General features: G+C 39.9%; 2 protein-coding genes across 4 annotated transcripts in view; both read left to right on the top strand.

Moving 5' to 3' along the window:
• Window positions 1-2742: 2742 nt before the first annotated feature.
• LOC139760879 (uncharacterized) lies at window positions 2743-21350 on the top strand. Of its 2 annotated transcripts, none has more exons than XM_071684612.1 (7): window positions 2743-2759; window positions 12243-12433; window positions 12951-13132; window positions 13475-13657; window positions 14792-16166; window positions 17666-17810; window positions 18992-21350. In XM_071684612.1, coding segments are annotated over exons 1-7 (2244 nt in total). In that variant the 5' UTR covers window positions 2743-2757; the 3' UTR covers window positions 19158-21350. The 2 variants fall into 2 exon arrangements, with proteins under 2 accessions (XP_071540713.1, XP_071540712.1); XM_071684611.1 differs by lacking the exon at window positions 2743-2759 and adding an exon at window positions 5025-5612.
• Window positions 21351-23964: 2614 nt separating this feature from the next.
• The window catches only part of IKKepsilon (I-kappaB kinase epsilon), a 52832-nt gene continuing 50864 nt past the window's right edge, over window positions 23965-25932 (top strand). Inside the window, exon 1 of one of the 2 annotated variants that reach the window (XM_071684614.1) lies at window positions 23965-24101. The gene's annotated coding sequence lies outside the window, so the exon portion shown is untranslated. The remainder of the gene's footprint in view (window positions 24102-25932) is intronic. The other variant, XM_071684613.1, reaches the window with a different exon arrangement.

Below are 25932 nucleotides of genomic sequence, written 5' to 3' on the forward strand. Positions count from 1 at the left end.
AATAACTTGTATAAGGCTAATGCAACAAATATGTGACACATGAAGCCCAAGGACGAACAGGGCTCTATCGTTATGACTGTTTATTGTGTTAAAGAAAACTTGTATTCTTCCTCTTACGTTCTGCATCATTGCTTACATTGATCTTACACTTCTTTTTCACTTGTGTGTTTAGATATTACATGACGTGTATTATGGGTTGTCAACTAATTACATATGGTGTGTATACATAGATTTAGGAGACAGGGAAACTTAATTGTGTAGAAGGTATGTGCATTGGCCGAATGTTTTTAGTCATAGGTACAATAAGTTTACGTTGTAACAAAGACAAATAATTTGCTGGAAAGTTATTTGATTTACTTCATTTATTACTTGTGCCAGCTGTAGGTCTTTATTATCATATGTCCGTTGAATTCTTTTATAATTTGCTAGTCAATGAAGTTAGAAATGTCGTTTGTTGGCATCAAAAGAACAAAAATTACTGACGTAGTTAAGCGCAGAAAAACATCCATGTATGCATTCGTCCTTGCGTATTGCTGACTTTAATTGGGCAGTTATATTTAGTGTTGGTAATGGTAGCCTTCTCGTGTGACCGCTGTTTTATTGGTTTATCCTAAGACGCTATGTTTTGGTGAGTTTGCTTCGGAAAGTTTATGTCTCAGAGAACACACTGGATCTATATATATCCCTTCTTAACCTTTATTATCGTATCTTTTAGTAGTCAAATAAAGATAGGAGAAAATTCTTGATCGTACTTGCAACTCACACTGTTCATCAGGCAACATCTAACCCAAACGATTCGGACCAAGAACATGTATTCCTTGAGATATGCTGTGAACAATATGATGGTGTATATTTACGGTTGGCAACAACTTGAGCAGAAAAAGAAAAGGCTAATTTCTTTAGGGAAACAGCTCTCGTTTTCAGGAATAAATCCTTGATGCGACTTTGCTACGGTTAATCTCAGAACACTCATATATATATATATATATATATATATATATATATATATATATATATATATATATATATATATATATATATATATATCGAGCACATTATTAATCGTCTTCAGGCCCAAAACAATAATGCTAGTTCTAAACACTATGAATACCCCAAGGTCCTTTTTGCTAACGCATTTCTTGCAACTAAATAAACAACCAGCCGACACACTTTAAACCCATTGTTAACGTGATATATATATATATATATATATATATATATATATATATATATATATATATATATATATATATATATGTATTATATATACTTATGAAGAATAGTTAGGATTTGCTAAGCAAGAGTCTGATTTACTTGGCATTATTAATTGTGGGTGCAGAGCTTAGGTACTTTAGTCATATGTCTGTTGATCTTTGTATAATTGCTAGTCTGAATTAGAAAGCTTGTGCAAGCAGAGGAACAGTTTTAAATTTGACGAACGCAAAGAAAAGTAATGTATATCGTCATTGGTATTGCGACTTTAATTGGGCGTGTATATTGAGTGTTGGTATGGAACTTGTGAACGGGTTAAGGTTTATTAAGATCGCTGGTTTGTGGAGTTGCTCTGGAAAGTTGTCGGAAGCAGATCTATTATGGAGCCGATTTTGAGCCTTAAATGATCGTGATCTTAGTAGTCAAATTAAAGGAAGAAAAATGTGTTTGAGACTTGTACTCACAATGTTATCTAGGACTAGCTACCCAAGATCGGAAAGAACATGATCTGAATATGCTGGAAAATATGTTGGGAATTTGGTTGAACTGAGTCATAAAGTATATAGTATATATATATATATATATATATATATATATATATATATATATATATATTGGAAAGGATCACAATTTTGCCCGTGATCAAGATATTCCTATGAGTCCACGGTGAAAATGAAACACGAAAAGTTCCCAGGTGCACTTTCGTGTAATATTCACATCATCAGGGGAGACAAGAAAGAAATATAACAGTCAGTTGATATATATCGAAGAGACGAAGCTAGGACGCCATTTGGTGAGCATGCGACGACAATCGCATGTTTACCAAATGGCGTCCTAGCTTCGTCTCTTCGATGTATATCAACTGACTGTTATATTTCTCTTTTGTGTCTCCCCTGATGATGTGATTATTACACGAAAGTACACTTAGGAACTTATAGTGTTTCATGTTCCCCGTGGACTCACAGGAATATCTTGATCACGCGCAAAATTGTGATCCTTTCCAATATATATATATATATATATATATATATATATATATATATATATATATATATATATATATATATATATATATATATATATATACTACCAAAGACTATAAACGTTTATAGTCTTTGGCATACTACCAGTAAGCTGCCGAAGTTCATAGCAGGGTCAGAACCAAACTCAAACGGAAACCAGTAGGTTATTCCTTAGGTATGCACCCATAACTATTGTCAGCAAGGATATTGATTAGAGTTGACTATTCTGTCGTTTAAGCCCACTGCTGTCCAAAACTTCAAGTTTAGCCAATCGAAACAGCGAAGCTTCAGACCACTCTCGCTATATCCAAGATTGTATTGATGGTAGAAAGTGATTCATCGGTTCGGTTCTGGAGATTCGTTTCAGAGTATATACTTCGCTGCTTTTCATTTGGCTGGTTGTGTGGTAGAGAGATCGACTGGCTCAGTTTACAGCTGGCCCGAATCAAGACTTAAGTATCTGGAGTTGGTTATGGTGTAGTATCGAGCTGACAGATTACCGATGTTTCATATTTCATAATTTATGTATGTATTGCATGCCAAGGTAAAAGCCTATCTCTAATCTGTCCAATACTTTTTCAGTTCTTCTGGCAGCTGCAGTGCCCACTGGGCGGTGTTTGCTGCCACAGTGACACAACATACCCACCACCGTTTTTAGTCCATTATTTACATTTTGTTTTTCTCGTGTTATTTTCGATACTTATTTATACATTTTTCCAGTAGATTTAGGTAATGCTTATTAGATCACTGTATAGGGACATCTTACGGTCAAAAATCAAAAAGGGTATCTGGGCCTTATGACCTACCTCTTAGGTGTGTGGGGAACCAGCCATTCTCTATTTGTATTATTCAGTGCACGTCGCTACAGATTACAGAATACTTTCTCATTTGCCACCTTTGCTTTACCATGTAGATCCATGAACGCTAGACGCTCATAGTTTATTATGTATATGGCAATTTATGCATCATTTTATGTCCTTTTTCAGCCTACTTTTGTAACACATTTCATGATTTATATTAATGCACGGGTTAGTGAGTGTAGGATTCTTGGCGTCTCTAGGCTTTGCTTTTGCAAATGTGAATGTGACGTTTTATAATATTTATAGTGTATTTAAAGCTTTAACAACTTTAATTTTAGTCTGAAGATTATTTATGTTGTACTCTAAATATTTCTTATATAGTGACATAAAACTTGTGTCAAGAAAGACCAGGAAAGATTGATTATAGAATGTCAAGAACGAAACCAGAGGAGAGGGTGAGGAATAGGAGGTATTGAGGCAAGTAGTGATGACATATGAGAGAGAAGAATGGTATGTGGGAGGTGGGCATGTGAGAAGGGGGTATGAATGGTGGGATAATGAACTAAAATTGCCTGAAAAAATGGATGAGAGGTGTACGGGGGGTACTTCATGGGGGAAAAGTGCATGCAAGTGGGAGATGTGCAAGAGAAAGCGGCAGGAGGTCAAGAAGGAACACCGGCTGAAAAAAGAGGGCAAAAGAGGGGGGGGGGGGGAATATCAGCAGACTTAAAGATTTGTCGGAGGTTAATAGTAAGAGAACAGATGGGAACATCTGTGAAGGGGACAAAAGGGGAAGTGATAGCAGGCAGTGATGACCTGAAGAGGATATGGATTGAGCACTCTGTAGGATTGTTGAATATGTTTGATGATTAGGGTCGCAGATGTAAGATGTTTGGGTCGGGAAGGTATGTGAAGTGAGAGTCGTGGCAAGTGGTTTGGTGAAAAGGGAAGAGGCGGTGAAAGTCTTGTGTAAAACGAAGTGTGGTAAGGCGGCTGGAGTAAATCAATAGTGTTGCAACTGAATTTCTTAAGAAAGGGGGTGACGGTGTTATTGACGGCTTACGATTTTCAGTGTTTGTATGGGTCATGGTGAAGTGTATTAGGATTGCTGGAATGCATGCATAGTGCCAGTGTATAAAGGAAAGGGTAAAAAAGACGAGTATTCGAATTACATAGATACTATTATTTGAGTGTACCGGGTAAACTGTATAGTCGAGTGGTGATTGAGCGGGTAGTTGAAAGCTCAGAGCATCAGACTTGGAAGGAAGAGTGTTGTTTTAGGAGTGACATAGGCTGTGTGAATCAGGTGTTTGTCGTCTTTGAAGAATGAGTGAGAAGAATTAGAGAAACAGAAAAATTTGTATGGAGCTGACTGCTTGAATACCTCCACTGACTAGACAAAGGAACACTCGGTAGGCACTGCGTTCCACAGATGTATGTGGGTAACTCGAAATTTGACTGATTTGGTTGACGTTTGTTTCCTTTGTTCTTCAGGTAGACTGTGGAACTCAACTTTCTTAATTATTTAACCGACCCCACAATCTATCTTTAAAGATGCAGGTCTGTCGTTATTAGATGACCTAATGACCCCGACTTTGATGCTAGTGTTAACACTCGGTGATCTTTTTTATATGAAAATATTTAAGCAGGTAAACAGATGGAAAATGTGTAGTAAGAGAATCTGAACGGGAGATGGTTAAACATATCTAAATACAGATTTATAGTTACGTTTTCGAAAGAAAGGAATAATTTGCTCTTAATGTCGATAAAACGTGTGAGATTAGTGTTTCTATGACAACTATAGCAGGTCTTGACTACATCTTACGTAAGTGTTCTTACGAAACTCTGTTGACTCTGCATCAGGCTAACGTGCGATTATTTCATTATCAGGCGGCGGGGAGGTGTCCAGTGGTCAGCTACTGATAACTTGTGAGGGTGGGGAATGTTCACCGCGCCTGGGGCTTGGGGGAGACGGATCGGGAAGGTAAGAGTCGCAGTGGGACTTGACCAGCAGCCGAGGAAAGGTATCCGAGTCATCGGCACGTCCGCTCAATAGTCACAAGCCGTTTCTATCCATTGGGCGGATGGCAGTGACAGTGGATAAGAAATCCCATACTGAAGACGACCAAACACTCTAAAGACATTAGTTTAACCCCGTGACCCCTACGGCAGCATAATGAAATTTTTTTTCGTTTTGTTCGACAGTCCTGGTGTTGGTTAATCTTGTGCATGCTGTGTCGTCGACCTACCATACCACCTTATCGACCAAGGAGTAACGTCTTCATTCACATGTGCTCCAGCAGAACAAACGAGGCTAACAACATTTTCAAACAAGTAGTCGGTGAAGACGTACGAAAAAAAAAATGTATATAAGCCCATCATATCTGCGGAAGAGAATGCACTGAATTCCTGTGGTCTTTCAGCGTTTCTTCAATAGACAAGAAAGGGCATTGGATAACTGATTTGTGACGAAGGTGGCAGACGCCATGAGAATCGAGGAAAGTTGCGTCAGGTTATGAGCTTGACCGCTCGTGGAGGACAGACAAAACACCGAACGGCCGTACACCATGCACGTCGTGTGAGTAGTCTTCAGTTGGCATCACGTCAGTACTCTCGGGTATTTTGAAAAGCTGAACATTTAGAGTTCTGAGTGTAATTTCCCGACTTTATGCACGGCTGATTTAAGAGAAGGTAATGTAGTTAAATGTTTCTATACGTGAACGAGAAATCCCCGTCAATGATTGCAATTGTCTTTGTCATTGGCTAAAAAGACTTCAGAGTTCGTATGCCACATTAGTATCACAATTTAGTTCTATTTCAAATGAAAATGTTGAATAACATTTGTTAATTGTCATCATTTTTGTCTAAATGTCCTTGCCTTTGTTTGCAAATATGTGAACCCTTCACTTTAAAAGCCTTTGTTATTATCTAATTATTTCCATACTAAAAGCAAATGAACAATATCACTGTGCATTATTCACATAAATCACAAATTTTGTATCATTCATTCTCGACGAATCTTGCTGAAAGTGTCCCATTCTTCTAGTACAATTAAACCACTTTAGCTTAAGCACAGTATACTTGTCATTATTCTGGATGAAGTATACTGTCGAAGGTCTGTAGCATGAAGAAACTGGTACACAGAGCTCGACTTAAACATTCACACAAGTCGCCACCTCGCCCAGCAGGCTTCCTAAGACGCGTGTAGAAAATGGAGTACGTATGCTTGTCTTTATTTTTACTTGTGGGTTGTGTAACAACTGCTGCTGCTGTTCATTGTTCATTCCACCTGTGTCGCTGTTAGGTGTCTGCTCTCATGTTGATCACTTCATGCTGTTCTTGAACATCTCGACTGATAAGTCTATTTATGCTGGCGATAGTAAAAATAATTACTATGTTATTTATCATTTGGTCGATAATTCTAAGGAGTTTTGATAATATAGATAAGGGAAATGATGTATAATGGTAAAAAGAAATATAGAATGATAATAATAATGATAGCAATATTATTATTATTATTATTATTATTATTATTATTATTATTATTATTATCATCATCATCATAGTTTCAGCCTGAAAATTATATATATCAGAGAAGAGTAATATCAAAATTTGTGCCTGGTCTTGCACGGTATATCCGACTTGACGATCAAGGTACAAGATGTAGGGCAAGTATCTTTTTACCGAGGCAGAGGTATCTCACACCACTGTAGTGTGCGACAAGATTAGAAATGGGATTTGGAGGCCTTCCAAAATTGTCGGTTAACTAGAGGGCTAATATATAAGGTACTCATAAATAATTCACCACCGGATATAATCACCACAATCATATTTTTCGCTCTTCATAAATCATGTGTTATATATTCTGTGATAACGTTATAAAGGCTCGACAGCTAAGGGTGCCACTCTCAAGGCCCACTGGCATATAACAGGATTGGATCGAATTTAGTTTGGGCTGTATGCATCAGTTCTAAATAGATGTTCATGAGTGTTAATTATCAAAATGACTTATAAACGTTTTATGTCTGTTGAGAATCGACGAGTATTTATTTTCATGTAATTACAAACAATCTTTCAAAAGATTCACTTGAAGTAAAGATGACCCGAGAATAATGTCAAACACCACAAGAACTCAGGATAAGGTGATGTATTTACTGCAATCGTGAGAGAAAATATTGATATCTAATTGAAAAGTTTGTATCTATTCATTACACCAGAGACACCATATAAAAGCGATGATACTATTGTTCACATTCAAACATGCTTAATTCGTAAATATATTTGCCTTGCCAATAATGCACGTAAAGTCTATGCTCAGTGAATCGAGGCTCGCCTATTTCTACTATAACACGTAGGTACAGCCTTTGAGAACAAAGGTACGACCCTTGGGTACGTCGTCGTAACCCTTGGATATGATGACCAGGACTTTGATCTGAATCTTGATGGAAAAGTCGCGCTATCATACTCAAGGGCCGTTCAGCCGTTCTTGAGAAATCTAGAGCCTGTTGAGGCCTAACAAACATTTGCCCTCGCTGCTACATATCACCGTAAAAGATATGATAGCTAGGGGTTGAGTAAGCCCACAAGTGGTAGATCTTCAAATTATCCAATATTTCTCGTTCTTCCTCACATTACCACTGTACATGAAGCATTCCCATTATACATCCATAATTGCATCTGCGTAAATGGTTTAGTTTCATAATGTTGTAGGCTGTACCAGTGTTCATTATGATAGCCTGGTTATACAATACGGAGAGTGTTGTAAGCCTGTGGCAAAGTTGTCTCATGCACAATGTTCCGACAAAATTTTCAGATATGAAAGGAAGTCGATCGTTTTTATCAGTGACTTCTGAAGTCTTGGATAACATTATTTGGCAAGCCTAGAAAGTTTGTGGTATATGAGAGGCAGCACCCTGACTCGAGCTTGGTGGTCTGGTGCACAAGCCACGGCCCATTGTATAACTCCTGATGTTTCTCTTAATTCCAACTGATTGCAGCATGTATTTATTGAACGCTCGTAATACTGTTACTCATAAAATCATTAAAAGTGGCATTAACTAGAGAATTTCATCATATCACCTTCCGAAGCAATCGTAAGATTAAAACTACTGCAGTTTGAAATATCTTCAGCACACTTCATCCTATAAAAAAGTAGCTGCCTACTGTACCAAGTTTATTATCCAAATGCGCTACACTTGGTAGTTATTCATAGGTATTTATCCTAACAATAGATTTCTAGGTAAGATGTAGATAATACTAAGATATTACAATAAACAACGGTACTTATCCCAAATAGGATGAGGTGCTTAGGTGTCAGGCGAGAAGGCAAGATCGTTATTCCAAATGGGATGAAGTGCTTGGGTGTCAGGCGGGAAGGTTAGTAGCCTAGTCAGGGAGTGCTTGGGTGTCAAGCGGGAAGGTTAATAGCTTAGCCAGGGTAGACTGACCGCGAATCGAGAAGTTAATTGTGATCAGACGCGGTGTGGTAGAGGTCATCTGGACCGCAGAAGTTGTGATTAAAGGTTGGGGTAGGAGGTTAACTGGTGGTTATGAACGTAGATAAGACAGCCAGGGTAAGGAAAGTGGGGAGACAGATGAGTTGAGGTTACTGAGGTTAGCTGGTGGTTGGTCAGGTTACATCACAGGATGTGACCCCACCCGTTTCGAGGCACCGCCGACCCCCACCTCACCCCAGCTCACTTCACCACCGTCTCGAGTGTCTGGGGTACACCACCGTCTCAGGTATAATCCCCCAAAAGATATAGATAAAAAGAAAGTCAGGCAAACAAACCACAATACCATGGTTAGTAGTTATCGTCGTTGATCATGATCCACGCACGAGCCCAGCCAGGTTCGAATCCTGGGCGCAGCAGTCTGCCCACAGCGAACTTAGCTGTTCACCCTTTCCTTGCGCCTGGACGATAAACTACCGACAGAGGTGTCCACCGTCTTAGGCGTGCAACACAATCTCAGGTGTACACCGCCATCTCAGTGTACCAGTCTACCGCGCACACCCCCGTTTTAGCTATACATCACTGTGTCGGATGTACCCTAAAGTGTCAGGGTTCATACATCATCTAATCTGATGACATCATTGTGATGATTAGATGTTATCGACGAATAGAATCAGTTGTAAGAGGAGTTATACAACGTCATTTTTATGGCATATAAGAAATACTTTTTAAATATGATTATTGTTGATTTATATTTGTGTAAATGTCTGTCTGTGGATGGCATTTGGCCTGACAGTCAGCAGAACATTGCTTTTTGTATATAACTATCAAATGTCCCACCATTTTTTTCGTTACCCATAACTACACAAATTTATTGTACGTGTCTGAAAACTGGAAAGGAAAAGTTACAATTTCTTATCTGAAACAGTTTGTTGTTTGGCCTTCGTCCTATTACTATATATCTTTGTATTGGAGCGGTCAGGGTAGATCACGGAACTGACATCTGGGTTTGGCTGTAGATGGCGGGTTCTAGTTTCGGTGCGGTATACATGACAGCTGGAGAGTTAATGTGAACAAAAACTGCTAGGTGGTTTCTTGCGCTATTCGTAAAAGCGGGGAATCAGCGAACAGATACAATATATATATATATATATATATATATATATATATATATATATATATATATATATATATATATATATATGTGTGTGTGTGTGTGTGTTGCGAGGTTTCACCCCCATGTTGACTAGTCCCTTAACCTCTTATATATGGACCATGTCATTACTCCTATTTACGTATGTGTTAGTGTATAATAATTCCAGCTCTATATAGTTATCTGTTTACCAGAAGACCTAATAATCTACATAGTCCCAGATAACGCATTATTACCGATAACCAAGTGAGTAATTATGAAGTTGTTTACACAACTTTTCCAGTCATCGGGCAATAGGCACACAGCTTGTCGGACCAACAAGATGATGCAGTATTATATTAATTATCAGTATTTTACGTATAGATAGTGTCTGCATGAGTATCTGCCGTGAAGTACACTTACTATCGTAAAGGACATGTTACGTGAATACAAAAAAACAACTCGTCCAACTTTATCTCGAGGATTATTTATTCGTTTTATCAGGGACGTAAACAAGATATCGAAAGGCATAGTGCTGGGAGTTTGGTTCAGAGGAATGGTACCCATTCCAAATCCCATCACCAACCCTGCCCACCACTTAACCCAACCACCAATTTGCGTACCCCTAACCCCATCAACTCTGCTTACCCCTCACCCCACCACAGACGACCCTATCTCAACGTTACTTACGTGCATCTGTCACAAACTGCTGACTCTCGCAGTACCCATATAAAGGGTAATGTACTAAACTAGGGGGTACGCAATGGGTTGGGTGTAGGCCGACTGCCACGTCCAGAATTGAAGCCCATGTGGATCCGACCATGGACTGGCCCATGCTGGCTCACGGTCAGTAACTCTTAACCACTACGCCACACCACGGTGTGTGTGTGTGTGCGTCAGAGACCTCCGAGGCACAGCACCTTAGCATTCGCTAAATAACAACATTCGAGATCACCTGTTAGTTATATATATATATATATATATATATATATATATATATATATATATATATATATATATATGCTAACCACTCACACATACGGCCTCAAGACACGTTCACCCTCTCTTAATCTGCCCACTTCCTTTCCTCCCCTGAACTCTACTTATCAGAATAAAGTTCAGTCATTGTCATAGAGGTCGATGTCTGTCGCTTATCTGTAGTATCAGAGGCTCGAGAACTGATTTGTCTTCCCCTTTGGAACGTATCCTCGGCTCCACACTCTGGCGGCACTCGTCTCGCCACCCCATCAACATCTGACGTCACCACAAACATTGCATGCTTCATCGGTTGTCCGATGTTAGTAAGCTTGCAAAATAAACTTCAGCGCTTGACGTAGCATCTGTTGCGGTGTTTTCCCCGTCGACGGTCGCTATACTAGGCCGGTAAAATGGCCGATACTCACATGTCAGTTAGCTGCTGTACGGGGAGAATGATATTTCTGTTTCCTGTCATGAAGTAAGACTAATGGTGTTCCATGGTCTCATCTTACGAAATCTCGAGAACCACTATATAAGCCTGAAGCTGCCCGCTTATACTTCCATACCAGGTTGAACAGGCTCACTATCACCGGTCAGTGACGCCAGTCATCCCATGACCAAGCACAGAAATGTCCTTGATCCTTTGTGTTGATGCCACGAAAAGAAAAACGAAGGTTTCTTGACACTTCACTGATACGCCATATTGTAACAAGGCTGGCTGCTCTCTTATCTCAGGCACTCAACTTTGTTTTGACTAGCGCATTACAGTAGACTCTTAGCTTCTTTTATATGATAAGAGTTTTGTGAGGGATAACGCCGTGCAGCTGTGATCGCTGACTCTGCATCGGGTTAAGTATTTGTCTAAAGGGACAGTGTGTGCCGGCGTGGTCTTCACGTATATTTCAATACGGTTACTGCGTGTTCTGGCGAGACTTAAAATCTGCGCGTGTACAGCCTTTAGTGACCTGTTGTCGAAGGTATACGCAAAAACGATCCATCAAAACATATTTATGATAAATTGTACTTTCTTATTTCAGTGCTGAGAACGAGCAAGGAATTGTTGAAATTTGTAATCAGGTTACCCCTCACTCTTTTCCATGATGGGCAAATTCGTCTTCTATCCTTTGTGTGTGTGTGTGTGTGTGTGTGTGTGTGAACAGATGGTGAAAGAACGATAAGTGGATGAGACCAATCATGAGCGAGGGAGTGTTTTGCTGACTCTGGGGCGTCAGGTCATACGACGTCTGAACCTGGTTATCGACAGGAACGCTTGATTAAGCTCGCCAGGCGCATTATTTTGGATAGTGATAAAAAATGTATCTGATATTGATAGATACATAGATAGCTACCAATTATAGTGTAGCCATAGATTGTTCACTTCTGTTGTAAGTACTTTAATCCTTTTCAAGACTGGACTCAGACCCTCATTCTTTTCTTAGTCTTTTACATATTGTCTGATTCAGTTCCATTACTTGTACACACTTATGATCGACTAGTCTTCTCTACACCTTAACCTTATCTTTATATCCACAGCGTTTGTTTACCGCCTGAAATTGTCTTTATATTGCGCTTCGAACCTTAGACAGTCGCCGAATCTTACATCCTTTGCTTGTCGTATGACCATTGCCCTTTTTTCTTACTTCAGGAAATACCGACGTGCCTCCACCTACAGGCGAGATGGGCATCGCTGGGATTGGGCTCTGCGGGCTTGGGGGCAGACTGTCCATGTTGCCCGCATCCTGGAGGCACGCTTGTCACTCCTCAAGTTTGCCACGACCATCGCGTCCTTCATGGCCTTCCTGTGCGTGTTGCCCATCCTTTTCCTCCTCTACACGGGTAAGTACCCTACACTTTGCTTGAAAATGCCAATGCTTTATTATTCCGAGCATCTATCTAGGTACATCGATAGAAGCAGTGTAGGACCCATGTGTTTCAAGAACATTACAGTTTCCGGCTTCCTTAAATCATATGGTAACGAGGACTCCTTGTAAGGTGCTAGGCTCGTAAAGAGTATCGTAACCCAACTGTTGTGGGTAGGTTGTAATTCTAAACACAAGCAACATTGCGTGTTTGTGACAACTGCACTTCAGCAACACTGACATAGGATCATTTGAATGTATAGTGTTCATATATAAGATTACCTTTCATGTTCAGGACTACTTTTACATTTACACATAATTAAGGTTTTCTGCTGTTTCATTACAGCGATATTCATCTGAAAAACTATTAATGTGTGGTTTTTCTGGTGACTTTTTTGTCAAAAGGTATATTCATCGACTTGTTTGTCTGTCACCTTGTATTCTGAAGTATCACTGTAAAAGGAGAATTTTCCTGACCCTTTGTCCCTTGGCAGGCATTAAGTTTTGGCGGGCGGCAGTGGAGATGTGGGCTATGCAAGCCATGGACGGCGTGGAGGAGATGACGGGAGTAACGGTACGGGCAGCCATGGAGACACCAAACGACCCGGGCGTGGAGACCCTCCTCTTGCGTCTTTCTGGGACCCCACCCGTGGCCTACATCAGGAACAAGATCAAGGTACGTCCCAGACCCCCCGGCAGCCACACTGAGATAGTTCTTGGCATCGCTAGAGATAGAACGCTGGGTAAAAGGACCTTTAGAGCAATGTGAATTGTCAGTCAGAAAGGCGTACTTGTACTACAGTACAACCTGCTGAAAGGATTTGTAGAACTGTTACACATCTACAAAAATGTACTATTTCACTTGCAAAGATCTTCCTTCATCCCACTCATGTTATCAGAAGCTTAGGTATGGCAACATTGATTAAGAAGAACCAAAAGCTACTCTTTGTAAACAATATTCCATAAAATGTAATAGATCTTGAAAGCAACAAAATCCATCCATGATGCATTTCTTCAGGAAGATGTTGTAGACCGGCAAGACGCAAGCGGAGAGTTTCTACACCCAAATTTCCGGCGGCGGCTGGAACAAGTTGGGGGATATTACGTGTGGATGAGACACGAGGTGTTCAACATTAACCAACACGTCACTCAAGCGCCGCTACACTACCGTGGTCGCCTTGTCACATCAAGAAACATCCAGGTAAGTCTTGAGTGTGCAGTGTCCTATTAAAGGTTGAATAGAATATAGCAACTTGCGTTATGTTCTTTTGTGGGAAACTGGAAGACATTCCCCACGGGATTATAGGACACATGGAGATAACTGGGTAGAATCTGAAACAGAGCTGAATCCGATAATTTTTACTGATGCAGTTGTGCTTTAAATAACAAAAACCGTTGTGGGTTCTACGATATATAAGACAAACTGGGTTTTCTTTGCGATTTTTAGAATGTTATAATCAGAAGAGTATTTTCCTGTTATCCAATGTCTAACATCATTACTTCGAAGGTGTGTGTGTGATTACCATTTTAGTGTTACGGAAAGAGAATTTTACACTATTGTTCTCTCTATATATGTTTGTGCATGTGTTTGTATTTGTGATCGCATGAGGTACTTGCCTAATCCAGGCCTTCAGATACTTTTTCTCTGATTGAAGAGACAGGTTTTCAGTTGGCATTTATAATGGAAAGCCAACTTCTTTAAGGTTCTATAGAGCAAGGTTGCAGAGGGTACAAGCAAAATCATACACTTGGACTAGTAAACGAAGAACAAAAATATAAGCTTTTATTCATGTTCAATGCAGATCGCAAGGAAATGGTATAAAATGGTGGGGATGATTTTAATGCATAAAAGAAAGCATAAAACAGTTGGCATCAGGGTATATGTCACCATTTTCTCACAAAAAAGATTAATGTAACGTAATGAGTGATGGAATCCAATGCCGGAGCGATTGACCGTGACGGATTTGGTGATTGTTGATACTAGTTAAGTTACCTAATGTCTAACTTTAGACATTGAAAAAAAAAGAATTCATGAAGAATAAAGAACAGATAGAGGTGATTTAACTTTGTTTACATATTTAGGTTTATGAACAGAACATATCAGGTGTCGTTCTTAAGAATGAGTAGTTGGGCTAGGATGAAGTAAAGTTGCAGTATTAGATCTTATCCACAAGTGCCTGCTGGCAGATAATGTTCTCACCCGTTACATAAGAATTCTAAGTACATAAGAAAGAACAGGTCGTAAATTAGTGTTGACTAATATATCCCAATACACAAACACATCTCCATACGACTCTGTGGTAGCATATAGCTCAAATGTTTGTGTTTCCTGCAGGAGTATGTGAGCGAGGTGATCAGCCAGCCTCTACCAGAGGACTTGCCACCATGGCAAGTAACGTTGATAACGGCGTGCGACGTAGGTGGCGGTGACGACGGAGACACTTGGGTGGTGGCGCGTGCACACCATCTATTGGCCTCCAGGCTGTCACTGCCAGACATACTGGTAACAGCGTACCCTGACCCCTGGCGCTACCCAGCCACAAGAAGTTTTACCCTTCTAGCTGCTCCAGCTGCTACCAGACGATTTATTGACGCCTCTTGTAACTTGGCCATGACAACAGCAGTCAAAGCTAGCAAGGCCTGTAGACGGTGGTGGTGTAGACAACAGACCAACCTGGTGGCGCCTACCTTAACTTTAATCGAAGAAACTTTGCAGGCAACCCAGAAGCTGGCACCTGAAGAACTTCCGGCACCACTTGCACGAGTCATGGCTGTCTTCCTTACTATTCTCATTGTACTGTGGGGAAAATTTAAGTATTACTTTGATTTACTATGGAATGTGTTGAAAAAGTATTTGAATGCATGGTCCGTCTTCCACTTATGCCTCTTTGGTGTAGTCTGGGTTGTAAAGCTGTGGTTGCAATGTGCTGTGTGGGTCTTTTTACTCCCTTGGAAAATTCATTTATGGGGACATGTCCTCTGTCGATGGGTCAGTGAAGTATGTGCCAGAAAAGAGATTGGCATAATGGTGGATGCCATGATAGAGATATACTGGATGGTGCGTGCCTTTGTATCGTTGCCCCGCCTTGTACTGGAAGAGGCGCTGAGCGTCCGAAGAGCAATGCCCCTCATGGGCTGGGTTGGACGGCGCCAGAGGACACTGTCATCCCGAGGTTTAGGTCGCAAGGGTGGTGTGGCTGTGGCATGGAGTGACCCGGTACCCTTGAGCACAGCGCGAGGCGTGCGTGGTGCCACAGGGGCCACGCTGAGTGAGGTGCTGTTGACAGCCTCATCAGGTTCTGTGCGGGACTATCTTCGAGTAATGGGGTTGCCTGTACCCGATGAAGTTTGCTGTACTGTTCCTGTGTACTCACAGCGGTGGGCAGAAAGCCGTGGTACGGCCCAAACACCTGGTCTGGTGACCCTGGCTCTCCCTACAGGTGCTGCCGATTCATCTTCAGCCTTACATGCAGTACGGGAATCTATGGAGAAGATCCGCGACTACCCTGAGCGTTACTTGGCATCAGTGTGGCTTTTGAGGAATGTGGCGTATTTCTTGCCAGAGTCATTGCTTGGCTCAGTATTCCGGGCATTGTCAGTACGCTACCCTGTCCTGATGTCGAACCTGGCAGGACCTTCTCAGCCCATCACAGTCTGGGGCCATGACCTTCTCAACATCTTTTACTGGAGGCCTCCGCTTGATGGAGCTGGTGAGCTAAAATTCTTCTAGTTCATTTCTTACAACCGGTGTACATCTTTTACCCTATGCACTTTTTTTTTTTTCAACACATGAACTCGAGACATCCTAGGTATTCAATAAGAAATACCTCAAACGTATCTTTCATTATTTTTTATTCGTGTAGCTTCCTTCCCACTTAGCAATACGTACTGTGGCCAGTAACAGACATCCCATAAGCCCCTAGATTTATTCCCATTCTTCACTATTCTTCTCAGTGTAATATCATGAAAGCTGTATCTTGCAAAGTTTTTGCCCTCATCTGTTTACCTCTGTCATTTGAAACTCTACTGCTCTGATTTGTACTGCTATCAGACTGTTCTTACTCTGAAGAATTTCTCTGCTCTCCTTTGTAACACTTCACAATAGGTAAATGATATTATTAAACGAACCAATATTAACTAATATGTGGAAATCGCTTGTATAGTGTCAATTCAATAGATATTGTTAATATGTTGTGCACTCGGACGCAAAAATCTGTGATTAGTTTGTGCTTATAATGATTGAAGAAGAGTTTACACCCATCCTAAAATATACCATAAAAAAATGTGGCCTCAGTTAAGACAGATGATCAGTATAATTTCGATAGTTTTTGTCCTTATTAAACAAAATAACATATTGGACAAAATTATGACGGATGCATATCACTGTACTTTCATGATATATATGTAAAGTTATAAACCTATTTATACACGTCCAAGATGTTCATATATATATATATATATATATATATATATATATATATATATATATATATATATATATATATATATATATTATCCCTGGGGATAGGGGAGAAAGAATACTTCCCACGTATTCCCTGCGTGTCGTAGAAGGCGACTAAAAGGGGAGGGAGCGGGGGGCTGGAAATCCTCCCCTCTCGTTTTTTTTTTTTTTTTTCCAAAAGATGGAACAGAGAATTGGGCCAGGTGAGGGTATTCCCTCAAGGGCCAGTCCTCTGTTCTTAATGCTACCTCGCTAATGCGGGAAGTGGCGAATAGTTTGAAAGAAAAGAAAGAATATATATATATATATATATATATATATATATATATATATATATATATATATATATATATATATATATATTGGTGTTACCGGGCTCCGCCTTCAGTAGGGTACACCACAAGTGAAAGATCATCTTTGGCGAGGCTGTATCATTGAGAGTACAGTCTCTTAGATCTTATCATTCCAAAGGAGTCTACATTTCCCTGCTACTTTCCGGAAGTATCGCATTCTTAGGATGCAGGAACCTTTAGAAAGAGGTCCTGAGTTTGTGTGTTCTATTTATTAGGTGTGAATCTATAATGGTATACCAAACGTTATACAAAAATTATGTGCTGTAATTACTTGTTAAATTAAGTGTACTGAAATCGTTTGTCCTACTCTTACCCTTACCTAAGCCAGGTAGTAAATTTCATTACAGTGTCGTTTAACATTACATATTAAAGTCTTTATTTCTCTTATTGGCAGTATTATCAGTGTGTGTAGCATCATACCAGGGTCGAGCCCAGATGGGTGTGGTGGCGAACGGACGCGTGGTGCCCAACGCCGCCACCCTACCCCAGGCCTTCGTCACCCACCTCAACGAACTGGCTGTGGAGGCCGGCGTCAGGCTGTACGTCCTCTGACTCCTGTCTTAGTGTTGGTCCATCTCTCTTGTTTCAGGGAATGTTGCAATCTCCAAGAATTTAAGTGATAATGAGAGACTTTAAACCGTTCTATTATACTGCATTTTTTTTAGTTTTTTTATTACTTTGTATCTCTGTAGTTCTTATCACTGTCAATCGTCAGATATGTCAGTCATTGTACTTTAGTTTTAATGGCGTCAAAAGGTAAAGCAAAGATGAGTTTTGAACTAGGAACCACACTAGTTTTGCCCATTTTTTTTTTTTTTGTGTGTGTGTGCGTTAAAAAAGCAATATTGACATAATAATGTTTGACTTGCAGATCTCGTGCCATCAGACTAATCGAAATTTACTGTAATATAAACTTCAACCTTGCACAGTCACGAAAGTACTCTGGAGGATCTTTCAATTCATAATTTAGGATATTATAACATGTATTAAGAAAAATACCCTTCGTGAGAGAATAGTCGACTTTAGATCGCACTTAATGCGGTTTGATCTTTGTGATTTGTACATTTGGAGTATGAAATGGATTCTGGCTCTGACTTTTCGTTATTGATAAATGCTAGAGTTACCTCCAGAGTAGAGGTAAATGTAGTTTACCTAATAACCTCCAGTTTGCCAAATAAGTCTTTTTTACCCTAAGCCTTTCCTGCTACTTCATAAGAAGGGCTGATTACCCTAAGTATCACTCAGTATGCTTTAGAACCTTGAAGTAATGACCACAGATAATACTCCTTTAATTGGGGTCACCCAAATGGTTGGTAACTTCCTTCATATCCTGGCCAAATTGCTTTCTAACTCATTTTACTAACACGCTGTGCATTCCACGCTTTAGCTAACATCTGAATTTAAATCCTCTGTCTTTGCTTGTTTATGTCTGTAGGCATTTCCCTAAGATTAGCATCACTCAAAACTGTTGTGGGCCCGAGTCATCCCATAAGTGTAAGAGAGAATTTCTTCACGTTTGAGTAAAGTAACTCAGACTTTTTACAGTAATGTATATGTGTTACTGAGAAAACGTCTTTGAATTGTTACTCTGTACTTTTCCCTGGAATGCTTGAGAGTGCCCTAACGGCCTCATCAGCCGTTTGAGTGTTTGGGTTTCTTCCTCAATGATTCTCATATAAATCATTAATATCACTCAAACTTTCTGTGTTTTTCTGCGCAGGGAACGTCAGTGTTCACGCAGCTGGTTCCGAGGTGGCTCTCCAGCTGGTACACCCTCACCCACACCCCCACCCACCCCCACGCCCTCACACCACAGACTGTTCGGCCAGTGGGGTAAACACAAGTCAGCTGGTCAGCTACCCAGGCGACAGTCTTCGGTTTTCTAGCGAAATACACATAACCCTGCCTGGGCTGTCCACTGTGACCTAGTCATTAGCAGGGTGCTCACAACCTTGCCATGGCACTCCTCACTCCTTTAGTAGGGGCGTTTCCAATCATGTTTGGACAACCCTCCAGTGTTCATGTAGGGTGATCCTGCCTGAGCAATCTTCGGTGATCTAGCAGGGTGTTCATACCCGAGTCTAGCAAGTCCTCACTTTCAGTACGACGCTGAAGACTTATCCTGGGTCGTTCTTGGTTCTAGTAGAGTGTTCATAGAGCTTCCTGAACAGTTTCCAGTGTTTTAGTAGGATGTTCATACCCTTGCTTAAACAGTTCTGCATGCACTTACGAGAATGCTCCGCTCATAACCATGCTTTAACATTCCTTAGTTGTCCAGCATAGCACTCGAGCCCTCACTTGCGTGTTGGTCGGGTGCTTACAACCCATGCTGAATATTCCCTGGCATTCCTGTTGAGTATTTGTAACTGCCTGGACGATTCTCAAACTGAATTCCCTTTACAAGTAACAGTAACCGTATCACAAATAACTAAAAGAAACTGCAATGATAACCAACCGAACAGGTGATTTGTATATACAGTAAATGTATAACATTTTTATTTATGTATGTACTGCAAATTATTACGTAGGGTAACAAGAACACCAATTAATGGAAATATGCTTTTAAAAAAAAGTATAATGTATAACTTGAGTAAGGACTACGAAATTCCAGGAATTACAATTCTCAGAAAACATCCAGATTCTAAAAACAAGATTTTGTTGACTCGTAGACATAAAGGTCTTGCTTTATGTTGGTTCTTGTGTATGAATATACCTGAATGATAGACGTCACTGTTTATAAAAACTTCTCTGATTTTGCAGGGAGAAACGTTACGGCGGACTAAACTGGAAATGACTGATGTAACAAACAACAGAGACATTCTTCTGTCTCATATTTCATTATTTTCCATAATGCTAATAATGACATTTATTACAGTGAATAAAATAAAACTCAGTAATTGTACAGTATCTGCCGATGCCTTTAGTAAACTTGTGAAAATATTTAGATATTTACTGTCTTTAGTCTTCGCATTTACAAAGGTGGATCAGGCGAATACATGCATCTTTTGTGAGCAATAGATTTTACAGAACTGGGGTCCGCCACAGCCCCACGGGCTATCTTAAAAGGCAGAGGCATCCATACCCCAGGGTAAATTTACTGTCCATATCAATATGATCGCAAAATATACTTCCTTCTACCTCTATCTGCGAGTGTGAAAGACCACTGTAGATAATGGCTTCACCACGCACATTCCTCAGACACTCCAGTTCTTCCTCTTAATCACTACTCATGCAGAGAAGAATCGTCAGCCTTTCTGTTTCCTGTGTCCATCCTCTCTCCCTTGGGGTTGGCAAGTAAATGGGTATCTGGTGTAATTATCGATTATTATTTATTCATTATAACCCAGTAATGGACTTCTTTTTCACACTATCACGTTTATTACCAATTTAGCCTTGTAATAAGATCATAAAGTTTCGCTATCAGGCCTAGACACTTTGCAAGTGTTTTTCAAGTCGCACAAGAATTTGTCCAGCCTCTTACTAGCAGTAGTGGATGACAAAATCCATATTGGTTATAAATGATTATTTCAGGATAGTAAACATTTTATCACCAGAATCGGATCTTCAAAATGGGCGAAATGTGGCATTCACTTGTGCTTGCAGCATGTAACGCGCCTGTAGATTTCAGTTTAGAGTCAACGGGTAGTCTCATATTGAAACGTTACAGTAATATACTTCACTGACTTCCCTCCCTTAGATGCAGAAGTAGGTCATATCACATTTATTATCTAAGCGAACTGTAAGGTATCGTAGGAACTGTAATCACTATGTACTATGACCTAATTGTATGGATGTTTCATTATTCCCAATACATTGTGGCTGAGCAAAAAAATTGTCTTTATGGGTAATTCATGAATCTATTTTTATTTTCATAAAGTTCTTATGTACGGTAAGCGACTGATGTAGCTTTTAGCACACGGTAGCAGCCTTAGGCAAAAACGAATATGATATGCTACAAGGAAAATCATAGCAATGAAATAATTGGTATGATGTCATATGAAATAGTGAAACATATATATATATATATATATATATATATATATATATATATATATATATATATATATATATATATATAATCCAAGACAAATGGTGAGCCATTGACTCCATTACCACATTACTGTCTACACTGCAAAAGACCAGCAAAGAATGCCATATTAGCAATATTTTTTTTTTCTAAAGAGGTGAATGAGCTACAGTTTGATCAGTTTACTAATACTTATTTTGAACTTGTTTTGTAGCTGTTTTTCCATGTATGTTTCAAGCATTTCTCATGAACACATCTGAAGATATTTGTGTGAAGTTTAATAAAACAAGTACACCAACAGTGTTTGTTTGTCAAGTGCTTGTGGTTATCCTAGACATACAAGAGGCTGTATAAAATAATTTTTACTTGTTCATCCCATTATATGAAAAAATTCATGATATATGGTATCCAGTGAGATATCTGTATCTGAATATAAAGTCCGACTTTCAGCTCTTGCATGCATAAGAACGCTGGAAAAATTGTCCCTTATATTGTTTTATAGTGTAGATTTTGGCGCAGTGTTTTTAACTCATAACCTGACATTAACTAGAGAGATTTGTAGACTCCGGATTCCCATAAGATCTTTTCAATAGGCCGCTATTACTTGTAGGAGAGTTAGGGCGGTTTTACCTCTGATTCTGGCACTAATGTGTGGATGATATGCTCCAACCGACTCGTGAAACGTGCCATGTCTACGGGATGGTCTGTGGTATGTGCTGGTATGGGGGTATGGGTTCCGTCATTAGGATCATGTGGTACGTAGATTCCTCACCTTTTCAAATAACGCACCTGCTTTTTTTGATGTAGTTGCAAAAACTCTCCTCTTCAAACAATCTATCTCAATGAATTTTGTCTAGAAAATAATTCATTAAGATGATTATGGTAGAAAAACAATAGATTTTTTAATGAGGTGATTAGAGATAAGGAAAGGTTTGCCTGCAACTTTCGGGTGATGACCCTTACATACTCGTTAGTCTTTGTCTATCAAAATAGGACACTTTAAAAAGGAACAAACAAAAAAACATGCAGGTAATTCTGGGTCAAGGAAGTACTCCCTGGTAATATAGGGCCGAGCCCCACTGACTGACTTCACACCACTCACTCTACCCATGTATGAAATACTGTGGCCAACGGACTGACCTAACATGTCCTGATCCTACCTTCCTTGCGTCCTTCAAGTCCTTCATGTTTTGAGGCCCATGACCGGTGTACACGTGTGTGTGTGTGTGTGTGTGTGTGTGTGTGTGTGTGAAGGAGACTGGTGTACTGCTGATGTACTGGGGAAGTTAGAGGACATCTACCAAAATACAACTCCCCATTTGTTTGTGTGAGGAAACTATTGCACGACCCCTGGAAACACTACTGTAGGATCTCTAGGGAGACTAATGTACGATCCTGGGGAGACGAGTACGACCTCTAGGGAAACTAAGGACTGGCCCCCTTGAGAGACTTGTATACGACCTTAGCGAGATTAGAGTAGAGGCCCTGGGAGACACGGGTCGACCAAGGAGAGACTAGTGTGCGACCTCTGGGGAGACGAGACGACCACCACAAGGGAGACTGGTGTATGACCCCTCAGGAGACACTAGTGTACGGCCCTCGGTGAGGCTAGTGTACAACCCCTGGGTAGGTTAGAGAACGACTATCAAAGGTAATAACACCTTTGGTCGTGTGTATGGGGAGGCTAGTATACGATTCTTGACGACCAGGGGACAACTACGTACGTGTGGAAAGAATAATGTACGACCCAAGGGAGGCTAAGGAACGTCCCTGGGAAGACTAGTATGCGATCCTGAGAGGGCTAACTTACGACCCTTGGGAAGACTGATGTACGGCCTCCTAAGGAAGCTAGTCACGACCCTAGGGAAACAAACTTATGGTCCCTGGGTCGATTAGTGTAGGAACCTAAGGAGAGTCGGAGTCTGAGTCCGGGATTGCGATCCCTTAGGAGTTGTGTAGTGACAGCTGATGACCTTTGAAGAGGCCTGGGAACGACCAACCGGAAAATGACTTCCCTTGTGATCGTGTGTGTAGACAGACTTTCAACTGACTTTATATTCCACTCTTATGCCCCAATTTGTATTATAAGGGGTATTTCTAGCATGAATTTGATAGATTTGTGCCACTTGCCAATTCTCGATCCCTTTAATGAGTCCTCACTATAGTTCCATGATGAACAAGATTAATAAAAGTGACAAAAGCAACGTAGAAACACTAAACTATTTTGCTTTAGTTAATAAAATGCCCACAATTTTTCTTTCAAAAATTTGACTTTACTAAGTTAAAACAACTTTGTAAGCAACACTAAATGAACTTGATGTGTAATGGTCCAATAGTCACATGAACATGTTACTCGCTCCTCCAACTCGATATTAGTTCCATTACAATGTACAGCATCTGTAACCTATAACATTAACTTAACCTTTTCTTCAGTGCAAACATTATCGACTTAGTTTATTGTGGTGATAGACTATTTTTTTTTACTTTGAATGAGAAAGTTACTGTTTAAAAGTTTAATAAACCGAAATGAAAATATTACTTTTGAATGACAAAATAGAATACATAAAGTATATATGTCTATATGTTAACATTTTAAATAAGATTAGAATGATATGAATGAAGATTTATTATTCCCGGACACTTCTAATCCTGAGTAAAAATCTCAGCCGCTACGGATTGTTTACTATGTCTTAGGAGTGGCGGAGACTAGTAATGATACCTGTGGTGACTGACACATTCTGAATCGGTGATAATTCTCGCTGTCTTGGGTCCAGCTGTTCTTTCCTTACCGTACAGACTACATGTTAGTATGATGCTTGTTGAAATCCTTTGTCATACTTTGTGAGTAGAATGAGTTTTGGGTGTATCAGAAAACTGAAAATACCATCCCTAGACATGTACTGAAATGTGAGTAGTTTTGGATTCAACTTAATGACCTTGAATGGTAGAATTCTGAGTGATGTAGTAATATTTAAAGTTTATACACGTTGGAGGGATTTCCTATGTATTAACTAGATATTGGATGTTAAAGTGTATGAATAATAGCAGCTTACCTTGAATTTAAGTATTGAATGTTAGTTTAATCCTGCTGCTGTATCTTTTCAGAGTAACTGGAGTACACTCTGTCAATATGTTTCTCACACTAAGTAAAAGTGAGTTAGAAAAGTGCTGCATGATTTGTTTTCATTCTTAGTAATAGGGGGAGAGCTGTGAAATTCAGGAAAAATGTGTGAACACAAAATGGGTAAACGTCTATATTAGCTTTATATTGAAACAGACTTTTGGAAATTACTGTTAATATTTGAGGTGTGGTATATAAATCGTGATTGCAGAATACTTGCAGAGATTCGGCCATCCTTACTATATACTGGAGGAGAAGTTAGATATATTTAAAAGAGAGCTTTTGGATGTAAATGTGCAGAGAGGAGCAGCTGATAGGATATCTGATCCCTATAGGTGAAGGAGAAGATTTGTAAAGGTTTTAAAAAAAGAAGAAAGAATGTTAGGAAGAAAAGAGTGGTGTAACTTAATGAGCTTGGAAAGGAGACTTGTTTGAAGATATACCAGGAGAGATTGAGTGTAGAATGGCAGAAGGTGAGAGCAAATGAAAAGAAGAGAGTGGGTGAGGAATGGGATGTCTTTAGGGAATCAATGATGGCATGTGCAAAAGATGCATGTGGTATGAGAAAGGTGGGAAGTGGGCAGATTAGAAAAGGTAGTGGGTAGTGGGATGACGAAGTAAAGTTGTTAGTGAAAGAGAAAAGAGATGCGTTAGGATGGTACTTTACAAGGAAGGAGTGCAAATGACTTGGAGATGTATAAGAGAAAGCAGTAGGAGGTCAAGAGGAAGGTGCAAGGGCTGAAAGAGATGGCAAATGACAGTTAGGGTGAGAGGAAATGTTGGTGAAGGGGGCAAGAGGGGAAGGGATAACAGGTAGTGATGGAGTGAGGAGGAGATGGAGGATTTTGAAGGATTGGTAAATGTGTTTGATGATAGAGTGACAGATGATCGGGATGGTGCATGAAGTAAGAGAGTCAGGGAGAGTGGTTTGGTGAAGAGAGAAGAGGTGGTGAAAGCCTTGTGGAAGATAAAATCTTGCATGCAGCAGCACTGTAAGATATTACAGTGGAATTTATTAAGAAAGGAAGTGAATGTGTTGTTGATAGGTTGGTAATGATGTTCTCTTTATGTATGGATCATGGTGATTTGCCTGAGGATTGGCAGAATGCATGTATAGTGCCATTGTACAAAGGCAAAGGGGATAAAGGTGAGTGTTCAAACTACAGAGGCATAAGTTTGTTGAGTATTCATAGAAAATTGTATGGGAGGATATTGACTGAGAGGGTGAAGGCATGTACAGAGCATCAGATTGGGGAGGAGCATTGTGATTTTAGAAGAGGTAGAGGATGTGTGGATCAGGTGTTTACTTTGAAAAATGTATGTAGAAATATTAAGAAAAACATGAATTTATATGTAGCATTTATGGATCTAGAGAAGGCATATGATAGGGTTGATAGAGAGGCTTTGTGGAAGGTCTTGAAAATATATGGTATGGGAGATAAGCTGCTAGAAGCAGTGAGAAGTTTTTATCAGCGATGTAAGGCATGTGTACGAATAGGAGGAGAGGATAATG

The sequence above is a fragment of the Panulirus ornatus genome, chromosome 38, assembly GCF_036320965.1.
Source record: "Panulirus ornatus isolate Po-2019 chromosome 38, ASM3632096v1, whole genome shotgun sequence".
NCBI classification, from domain to species: Eukaryota; Metazoa; Arthropoda; class Malacostraca; order Decapoda; family Palinuridae; genus Panulirus; species Panulirus ornatus.